The sequence below is a fragment of the Psammomys obesus genome, unplaced genomic scaffold, assembly GCF_907164565.1.
Source record: "Psammomys obesus unplaced genomic scaffold, mPsaObe1.curated_primary_1811, whole genome shotgun sequence".
Classification (NCBI taxonomy): Eukaryota; Metazoa; Chordata; class Mammalia; order Rodentia; family Muridae; genus Psammomys; species Psammomys obesus.
The window spans coordinates 21,146,801-21,158,040 of NW_026596079.1; the positions used below are offsets into that span (position 1 = coordinate 21,146,801).

General features: G+C 40.4%; 1 protein-coding gene across 1 annotated transcript in view; it reads left to right on the forward strand.

The window, feature by feature from the left end:
• Sntb1 (syntrophin beta 1) overlaps positions 1-11,240 on the forward strand; it is a 246,996-nt gene that overhangs the window by 155,845 nt on the left and 79,911 nt on the right. Inside the window, exon 3 of the mRNA XM_055626379.1 lies at positions 4,393-4,600. Within this exon, the coding sequence (XP_055482354.1) occupies positions 4,393-4,600 (208 nt within the window). The remainder of the gene's footprint in view (positions 1-4,392; positions 4,601-11,240) is intronic.

Here is an 11,240-nt window from a genome sequence, read left to right on the forward strand (position 1 = left end):
GAAAGAAAGAAAGAAAGAAAGAAAGAAAGAAAGAAAGAAAGAAAGAAAGAAAGAAAGAAAGAAGGGAGGGAGGGAGGGAGGGAGGAAGGAAAAGAAAGAAAAATCAGTTTCTATACATGTAATCACTGCATGTTTCTGATTATGATCATTTTTAAAGTTTATGTAAATTTACTAATTTTGATAAAGGCTGTCAAAATCCAAAGAAATGAACCTCAACTCCAGACCACAAGTCTGCCTTCCCCTAGTGACATTCCAGCACCATACTAAGTCAAAACACCCTGACACCGTTTCTTTCTTTTTCTTCAAGTATCATCAGTATGTCCACATGCGAGGGTGCATGTGAGTGTGTGTCTGTGTGTGTGAGAGAGAGAAAGAGTGAGAGAGAGAGAAGTGGCATGGAGAATGATGACTTCCCAAACTGACATTTAAAAATTCCCAGATATTAAAAAAATTGTAAATGAAGTGCTTACTAGGACAATAAATAACTTTCTAGAACAATAAATAGTGATAGAAGTTGAGTGTCCCTCAACACATTTCTAGAATCCCAAGCCTACCTTGATTTCCTGACTCTCTGTTTGGAAAGTCCCTCAGAGGCATAGCTTTCTTTTTCTCCTGGGTGGGGACAGATGTCACTGCTAGATTCCCCTGTCTCATCACATAAAACTTTACTTCAGGCTGTTATGGCTTGTTTTCAAATTTCTTACAAAGAATGCTAATTGTTACTCCTTGGAGAAATCCCAGTTTCCAAATCTTTTTTTTTTTTTTTTAACAGTTCAGGTTTCTGAGTTAAATGATTTTCTCCCAAAGGTCGGTTTCAAATGTTAATGGGGCCAAGTTGCCTTGAGATGTCTAACTTTCATGTCATTTGAAAAATAGTTATCTTTCAAGGCAGCAGCTAAGTAGGGCACTAATGGACGCATCCCAGATGGTGAATACCGATCTTCACGCTGCTCCGGAGGACAGCAGTTGCCTTCTTCCGAGATGCTACCTATCTAAAATGGAGGTGCTATAATCTGTTTGTAAATTCATAGGTTCACATGTCTTTGAATCCCAGAACCACCAACTATGTAGCCTTGGGTAAATTATTTTCCTGCCCTTCCAAACTTCAATTTTCAGTTATGTTAAATAGGTTAACAATATAAGTCATAGGATTATTGATAACATCTTACTATTATTACATTAAAGGACTGCAAACTTTGCCTGGAATGTAGAAAATTCTTGGTGTACTGTAGTGTAATTATTGAGCACTGAAAGGAAATTAATACATGGATAATTTAACTCTGTTTTGAAGTTCCAATACCAACACTGGTGAATACAAATAAATATAATGCTTCCCCTGCAACAGAAAATAACTATGCTGAAAAATACAGAACTGGAGTACATATAGCAACCAGGGATGGTGGTGAGAAGGTTGCTTGAAAATCATTGTGGTGATTCAATAGTTTTTGTTTTTTGTTTTTACTGAGATTACAGTGGTCTTTATACAAATCTATACAGGATAAAACTGCATAGACACATAAACTGTATCAATGACAGTGTCCTTGTTTTGAGATCAATGTGTAATGTGTAAAATATAATCATCAAGGGAAACTGGAGAGCAGCGACAGACCTTTCTATACTGTTGGTGCACATCCAGCATTAACCTGTAATTTCCTCACAATAACAAAGTAAATGCAAAAGGTTCCCATCTGAGTCACTATTCTGTTGCTGTGAAGATAAATCACAATCAAGGCAACTCTATAAAAGAAAGCATTTAATCAGGGGCTTGCTTACAGTTTGAGAGGCTTAGTTCATATCATCATGGTAAGGAGCATGGTGCTGGAGCAGTATCCTAGAGCTACATTCTGATCTGCCGGCCCTGAGAGGGTTAGAGAGAACCTGACAAGGCACTGGCATGATGTTTTGAAACCCCAGAGCTTTACCTCTTCATCCCCAGTGACACACTTCCTCCAACAAAGCCACACCTCATAATCCTCCTAATCCTATCAGAGTTTCCACTTTCTGGTGACTGAGATTCAAATATATGAGCCTATAGGAGCCATTCTTAATCGATCCACCACATTCCACTCCCTGACTCCTAAAGGCTTGTAGCCATATCATAATTCAAAACTACACTGAGTCCAATTTCAAAAGTCCCCATAGTCTATCATACGCTCAACATTTTTAATGTTCAAAGTCTCTTGTGAGGCTCATGGCTTCTCCTAACTGTAACCTCCAATAAAAATAAAATAAAAAACAGAACACATACTTCCAATGTCCTGTGGCATGGAATATCTATTACCATTCCAGAAGAGAAGAAATGGAACATACTGGTGAAATTCTGGACCTAAGCAACACCCAAAATAAGCAGGACAAATTACAAATTCTGCATCTCCATGTCTAATGTCAAAGGGTTCTTCAGGTCTCTAGTTTCTTTCAGCTTTGCAGCAAACTTCTCTCTCTTGGTCTGGTTCCATACTTGCTCTGCAACTTTCCTTGGCAGGATTTCTATGGCTCTGGCAACCTGAACATCTTGGATCCTACAACAGAATCCAGGTTTCTCCTTCACAGCTTCACACAATGGCCTCTTTGGGCCTCCATCGGGGACACCCCCGACATATGCCTGGTCTCAGCAGTTTTTCTTAGCCACAAAGAAAGATTCCACAGCCTCTTTCTTGTATCTTTCACTCTACAGCCAGAAGGAACCATGATGCCGTAGCTGCTAAGTTCTGTTGCTTGATGGAACTGAAACTCAGCCCATTTTTTTTCCAATTACATTTACATCAGTTTTCTGTTTTTGATGGTTTCCTTCACTGGTTAAGCTTTTCTTTAACTTCTTTCTACAGGTTGAATCTTAGCGTGGTGAGGACTTACCCTGAGATCATAACTCCCCTTTTTTCCACTTAGTATCAGGCTATACTTTAAACTTTTCATCTTTTCGCATTGAACTTAGATCATTACACTTCCTGATGCTTCTTTTACCTTAAACTGTACATTTTGTATTTCTTTTTGTCCAGCCTGCTCCTTTTCACCATAGGTCTGCATAACACTGACCACTAATAATGAAGCAGCACAGTTAATACTAGGCTATTTTGAAATCTCCTCTGCCAATGCCATTAATCCTAAACTCTTCATTTATCCTCAGGCAGATGTTTTTGGACAAAAACATATTTTTTTCCAAAAAATATCATAAGAATGGTCTCTAGGGCACTTACTAATATTCTTCCCCTCTAAACCCCTTCAATGGGGCCAACATAATCTATACTGTTCTCAGCACCACTGTCTCCCATGCTCCTACTAGTATGGCTTAACAAGTGAAAAGAAAGGAAAAAAAAAAGTGAAAGGAACACTTTAAAGTGTTTAAAGTGAAAGAAAATGCTTCTATAATTAAAAATCCTCAAACACACATTCTGCCAACAAGCAACATGGTCAGGCCTATCAGCAATACCCTGCCCACTCTCTGATTTTTGAAACCCTAAAGTTTCACAGCCAACCCTCCCCCAAACCAGTGACACACTTCCTCAAACAAGGCCACACTTCCTCATCCTTCTAGTCCTATTAAAGAACTCTGCTCCCTAATGACTAAGCACTCAACTATATGAGCCTATCAGGGCCATTTTTATTCAAACCACCACAAAGCCTAACTAAAACAACCCACCATTAACATACTCTAAAGAGATCATTTACACTGTATGTCAAGTGGTCCAACTTGAACTCTGGCATAAGCTTTGGTGTTCAGTATTAAATATGAGATGTGCATAGGTGATGTGGTCATAGTTAAGTGTGCCACAAACAAGGTTCCAAAAGAATAAAAAGCTTGACAACCAGCGAGTAGTGGTATACAAGAACAATCCTAGCACTTGAAGGGTAAGTGCAGGAGGCACTTGAACTAACAGTTCAAGGTCATCCTCACTTACATGGAATTTGGGGGCTCAGTTTGAGCTACATGAGAACCTGTCTCAAAAAGAAAGAAAGTCAAAGACTATGAAATCTGATCATTTTTTTATTTTAAAATATCTTAATTGGCTAACAGTGGAGAATAGGGTCAGTCTTTAGTTACGAGCAGGCTACTTCCTACCACAGCAGCAGTGGGGGTGAGGAGGCGATATTAAAGTCCTCTGTGCAACTGGATTAATATTATCTCAGCATCAGCTGCATCACAGGAAAATGAGATATCCTTAATTTGAGGGACTTGGTGGTTGCGATAATGCTATTTTACAGTGTTCCAAAGACACAGACCAGAGCCTGGGCAACCGGTGATTATTTGAACAAAAGAATGCACGAATGAAGAAGTGGTGGAACCCATAAAGGTAAACAACCAGAATAAACAGTGTGTTCACCTCAGAAAGGCAGGCTTTGATGAAGCAAGACCTAGCAGAGGTCACCCCGTAACTCCTCTGTTTGCTTCCCCAGGCAGCTTGAAATTCACTCGCCGGATGCTAAGCACACTGTGATCCTGAGGAGTAAGGACTCAGCCACTGCCCAAGCCTGGTTCAGTGCCATCCATTCCAATGTTAGCGACTTGCTGACCCGAGTGATTGCTGACGTCAGAGAGCAGCTGGGGAAGACAGGCATTGCTGGCAGCCGCGAGATCAGGCATCTTGGCTGGCTTGCAGAAAAGGTGAGGGAAGTGTCTCCTCTGTCAGTTGCTCCTAAGTTCCTCCCCCAACACACACTGAAATTGCCTCATTCTATAGGCTCATTCTCTCCTTAAGGTCAATTGAATTTCTTCTCCATCTTAGAAGACCTCACAGCAGGGCGCTATGTGGATAATTTGTCTTAATTATCATTCATTCTCTAGCATACTTTCAAATATATGACAAATTACACAAGGTCCCTAACTGTTCACTAGATGAATTAGCAGATTAATGGATAGTTTGATTTCGGTGTCCCTCTGGTAGGCAGAGAAAGAAACTCAAGCTCTAATATAATATCTATGAGGAATAGAGGTGTAATGATTACTCGAATGGTTTTATGTGGATTTTAATGAACTTGCTCATGAATTAAATAGATCCTTTAAGAATCTTATGTTTACAAATGACAGGAGTGATATTAATAACGAGGTTTATTAAGCAACTACTATGTGCTTATTTGTGCCCACCTTATTTTTTACTTCAAATTTTTTTAAAAACCAGGTTTTTAATGTCATTCTTAATGAGCACCTATTTTGCATGGGTTACAGGTCTAGGTAGGAGTGGCAAGGTTCATATGTATAATGAGTGCACAGCAATACTGGAACAGTAAGCAGTTTTAAAAATGAGTTAGAATACACTTCTCATACAAAATTATGGATTTTATAATGACTTTTATATAAGTTTATATATCATATTCACACTTCCTGTTTCTTTCTGCCTTTCACCAGTCTTCTTTTTCCAAGACATTCCCCACCTACTCTTACACGTGTGTGTAAGAATTCATACATATATTTGACAATAGGGACAAGATGAAAAATCTAACAAACGGTTGCAACTGTGGGAGCTTTAATTTATGCTGTAAACATAACTCATAAAGTCATAGCTTGGACATTTTAACAAATCAGGCAATTAAATAATGTAATGAACAAGATCTCTGAAGCGAAGATGGGCTAATGTGGACTGTGTCACTGTTTGGCCTTTATATATATAATAGATATAAAAATATTCCTATTACATAATGATGATGATGAAGAAAACATGGTTGTGCCTTATGGAGGGAAACTGCCATAGAAAAGTTTTTGCATATTACATTAAAATTGTCACTCAGATTTTCTTTTGCAAAGTTTTCTTTCCCAAAGGATATGCTGCACTGGAGATAGTAAGGCTAAAAGGACTGAGCGTTAGCTGTCATTCTTACAACTGATTGCTGTCCCTTCAGTATTCTAGTGTGTCCGATCACTGGGCTTTGAGACAGTTTGCCCTCCCCATGACTCCCCTTTTAATAGATGGTAAATGGGACTAGAGATGTTGCAATAACAGCTTTTCTGCCAATGAATCCTGTCACCTGAGAAGGCCTAGTCAAATGGCACTTGGAAATAACACCTGAACAGTGTTCGGCTCTTTTCCACCATTGTTCTCTGTGTGCTTCTGTCCGCCCATGGGTCTGGGCCACAAAGGTCAATGCAGAGAGGGTTGTTTGGTTTGGTGTTGTCCCGTCTCTCGAATATGTCAGAGAACTGAAGGACAGTGAAGATGTTAAGAGCTTCAATATCATAAGGCCTGCAAATCTCAAGAAGCCTGTCACAATCTTGCTGGCTTGGACGGTGACCAGAAGAGGGGGTGCGGCTGTGTGACTGTGACTCCTAGGGGAATCTCTGGTGATGGAATATTTCTGCATACAGATTTCTGTGGTCTTGATATAAATGTACATTTCAAATTAGTGTTCTTAACGAGAGGAGTGCAGGAAACATGGACAGTTGACACTTCTAAAGTCACAGTGGCTAACACTCACCACCATCTACTTTCGCTGGTGCGTTTCTCTTGGGGCTGGGGTTGTTATGCATAAATCCTGCAGTTTCAAGTGACAGATGATCAACTCTGCTTGAGCACAGGGGTGTTGTGCAGCCTGGGTCCCAGAATAAGCTTCAAGTGTGCCCAGGATTCACTTAATCATATTAGTCACACCTTTCCATCTCTGTGTGTTCCTGTCTACTTTGATAATTTACTCTCAAAGAACTCACCTCTGCTTGACCTGAACGTTCCATGTTTACTTCCTTACTCTTGGCTGCCTCTAAGTCAAAGCCTCTGTGCTCCACTTCTTCCAACAAAAGCCCTAATGTTAAATTTAATTGGATTGTCTTGGATCATATATAGAGCTCCAGTTGTTTGAGATCAGGATGAACCAAGTCATGCCCTTTGAGAAATAAAGAAAGGTAGTATCATAGTAATGGGAAGAGGGACTGCCTCTGACATAATCTGATTGGCCTGCTCATTGATCACTTCCCCCTGAGGGGGGAGCAGCCTTACCAGGCCACAGTAGAGGACAATGCAGCCACTTTTGATGAGAACTGATAGACTAAGATCAGAAAGAAGAGGAGAACCTCCCCTATCAGTGGACTTGGGGAGTGGCATGCATGCAGAAAGGGGAGGGAGGGTGGGATCGGGAGGGGAGGAGGGAGGGGCTTATGGGGGGATACAAAATGAATAAAGTGTAATTAATAAAAAAAAAAAAAGCTAAGGCAAAGAAAAAAAAAGGTAGTTTCATTTAGGAGGTGGGGGAGTCTGTGTAAGAGTCTCTCTATATAGCCCATGCAAGTATAGGACTTGTGATCATCCTGTCTCAGCCTCCTAATTGCTAATGTGACTGTGTGCCACCAAAAGGGTACAATTTTTTTCTTTGGAAGGAGTGTCATCATGATTGTTCTGATTTTTTGAAGCCATGTTCCATGTAGCCCAATCTGATGTTGAACTTTATTGTGTAGCCTAGGATACACCAAACTTCTAATCTTCAGAAAGTATAAATGTATGTCACCATGCCTGGTTTATGTGTTGTTGGGTATCAAATCCAGGACACTGTGCATGGTAGATGAGCACTCTACCAATAAAGCTCCACCCCCAAAGGGGTGTTTCTTTTTAGTAATGAGAAAATCAGAATAACCTCCATCACGTGAGTGATGGAAGCAGTAGATACTCTTTATAGAAGGACGTGAGAAGAAACCTATTGGGATGGCACACGTCCTCATTCGATTAAGGTCCTGAGTTAACACCAGTGGTCCTAGGAGAGGAAATGGAACACATCTTCAGTATCTTTTGCAGAGAGGGGTAGGAATTCAAATTAATGTCTAAAGGGATTTAAAGCAGGGTTAGTTGATGAAGTCTAGCTAAGATGTGGAAAATTTATAAAGAAGTTCTCAAGAATGAACAGTGAGAGGTTATGCTACCTTTGGAGCTGAAAGGGTACAGGCAGCAGCGGGAACTGAACGTCTCAAGCACTATGGCTGTAGAAAAAGGCTGGTCACTTCCAACCACAGTCTTTAGTAGAAAAAGCCAGTTCCTACCAAACCGTAGTCACCAACCTTGTGTTGCTATTTCCCAGTGGATGAGGCTGACCTAAAGCAAGAGGCAAGGGATGACCACTGGTGAAGTCTGGTGAGCACTGGGGAGCACTCCAAAGCTCAGGGAAGAATGTGAAGAGGCATAAGCTGGATCTGGCATGTGCGTGTGTTCCAAGCCTATGTTTGTAGACATGTGTTCCCTCCTGCCACATGTGCATCTCATACACACACACACACACACACACACATACACACACACACACACACTTCATTAAGTAAGTGCTTTTCATGTGCCCTCACCTGTAGAAAAATCTCTGGCGTGTCCTCTGCGCTCCCCACAGGCTGGCCTATTGTATGCCTCACTCTTTTCTTCAGCCAACCCTCTCTCATCCCTTCAACCATAATCTGTATTTTAAATCATTATTGTTCAGATAGTTGAAAAGTGACATTGTATCAGTCCTAATGTTACTGTACGTGTTTCCAGAGCTTCCATCATTTTCACTTAAAAACTGAGTTATGCCTTTGGCTTATCCCAAATCACTCATAGGCCATTATTAGGTGTTCCCATGGAGCAGTAATACGAGCATATAAAAAGCTCTTTCTACTTTGGGAATGCCATTATTCTTAAAATATAATTTCAAATAATCATTGCAGATGTCTCCTTGAGTGTGTGCTTCAGTGTATTTATAAGAGCAATAATGACTTATCATGGACAATTATTATAAGCAAGAATATCCTTTATCGCTTTTAACTCTAAATTTCTCAAAAAAAAAATCATACATCAAGTCCAAGTGAACAAATCCAAACAAGCCTTTTTTTTTCAATAGATGTTTAATACCAAATTCTAGTGTACATTCATATGGATGGCTTTTAGCCAAATACAATGAATAGCAAATCCTTAATACTGTGCCATTCTTATCACAAATATCAGAATTTGCCTGGTATTTGTAAAGATATAAAGTGTGATCCTATATATATCCAGCTGCAATTTACCTTAAATTGATGTCCTTTGTCTTTCACTATACTGTTAAGCTTTGATTTGGAGATGAATAATAGCCTCTCCATGACAAGGCTATGCAAATCATATTTAATTTCAAGGTTTTACATGTGAGGCTTATATGAACTAACATAATGTGGGGCAACATCGATTTCCTCTGTAAAATCCTTTCAGTGCAAATCCTAAGACCTCCTTCTCTTCTTAAGATAGTCAAGGGAGTTGAAGGATGGCTCTTAAGAAACCAAGAGATCTAAAGTGAATTAAAAAAAAAAAAAAAAAGAAGAACCAATCCATAAGATCTCCAGTGACTGGAAAAAACAAACTGAATTGCTAGAGAGAGGAGAAGAAGAGAAGAGTGGGCTGTGTAGTAAGTCAGCTTGTGGGGAGGGCAGAGCACACACCAGAGGTTGCTCTGTAGGTGAGGGTACATCATGAAGAGCAACTGCTTAATGAGACATGTGTGTGTGTGTGTCTGTGTGTGTGATATGTATATGTGGAAGAAGGGTGCATGTGCCTATAAATACTTGTAGAGGCCAGAGGAGGACATCAGATGGCGTGCTCTGTCAATGTCATCCTAAGACAAGGCCTCTCACTGACCTGCAACTAGGCCAGTGGCCGGTAAGCCCTGGAAACCTTCTTTTCTCTGGCCCTCACAGTTCTAGGAGTTACTGGGATGCACATGGCTGCATCTAGCCTTTCACGTGGGTGCCGGAATGACCACTTGGGTTCTCATACTTGTACAGCAAATATTCTGAACCATTAGGCCATTTCCTCAGCTCTGCATGGGAGCTATTGAGAGCTACACAGTGATCTAAATCTGATTTGATGAACAGTAGGAAGCATTCATATGCAAAAGCAGAGAGAAAGTAGCTTGGAGGTGACCTATCCCAACTTTTTTATTCCTAAGGAAGAGGAAATGCAGGCCCCAGAATGGAAGGTATTTTATCAAAATTAAGATATAGAAATTATTACACGGTAGGACGATACTAAGGTGAAATTGTTTGATTTGGTCTTTGAGAGAATCCTCTGTCATTCATCTACTCATTTTCTTCTCCTTAAGTCCCCATATTCTTCCCCAGACTCTACGTTGTCAGTGCCACTACGGGCTATGAACTGAGATATCTTCCCGGTCTCTTTGCTGTTTGTGCCCTATGTTATTCCTATACTGTGCGTCTCTATAAGCACTAAACCCCATGCATGGGCAAGTTGCCCAAGTCAGGGAAACGTCCTTTCATTTGCCTCTAGTCTGGCCACACAGGGCCCAGAAATACCAAGTCCTACCCATGACTCAGACTAATATATCCCATCTCAACCAATTTTTTTTTTATTTTTCAAAATATTTTTTCACTTATTTATACATTGAAGTGTTTTCAATGATCCAGTTTTACATTAGAAAGATAAGCTATGTTCTCATCCCCTGGGTGCACAGAGAAACAATAGCAAATGGACTTAATGGGATCTTTGAAGTCTGTTGTGTGCCCCTGTGTGTCAGGCCTTTGAATTGTCTTGGAATCAATTTGCAGGTGACTCCATGCTGGATTATAAACTGCAACAGAGCAAAACAAAACACCCATTTGTGAGCTCTGAGATGAAAGCAGATTCTTGGTTTTACTTGTTCTCATTTCAGATTCTTTCCAGTGCAACTTACTTGTAGCTGCGCGCACACACACACACCCCTGCCACACACACACACACACACACACACACACACACACACAGTCCGTGGTTGGCACAGAGGACACTAGTTATTCACACTGTGTGACTACTCTGTTTCAAGCAGTGTGTTTTAATAACCTCAGTCCCATGAGCTAATCCTGGAAAACCTGTGTAACCTTTCTGAAATCCTGCAAATTTTCGAAGATCTGTCTTCTAAAATCTGAGCTTCTCTTTCCAGTGCTTTCCACTAGACTGAGCCAATAAAGGGGCCCGGTCCTTCTGAGTACACTTCCCAGAGCCCACTCTCCAGCCACACGTCACCAACCAAGAGAATGGTTTCAAAACTAAGAGGCATGAAACAACAATTAGGATCCTTTACAATTGTATAAACAAGGAAAGAGCTTGTTTATACTTACAAAGTCCTCTATTCCCTTTTCTTCATCCATTTTCAGCTTGTTCTCACTCATTTATGACACCAAGAGAAAAAAAATCAGAGATTCTCCTCTTAATACTCCCCTAACAGTGTCAGCTAATTAGACTTCTCTGCTTAAGCTTTTCCTTTATTTTCCACACAAGAATACTCCATCCTTCTTTCCTTCCTTCCTTCCTTCCTTCCTTCCTTCCTTCCTTCCTTCCTTC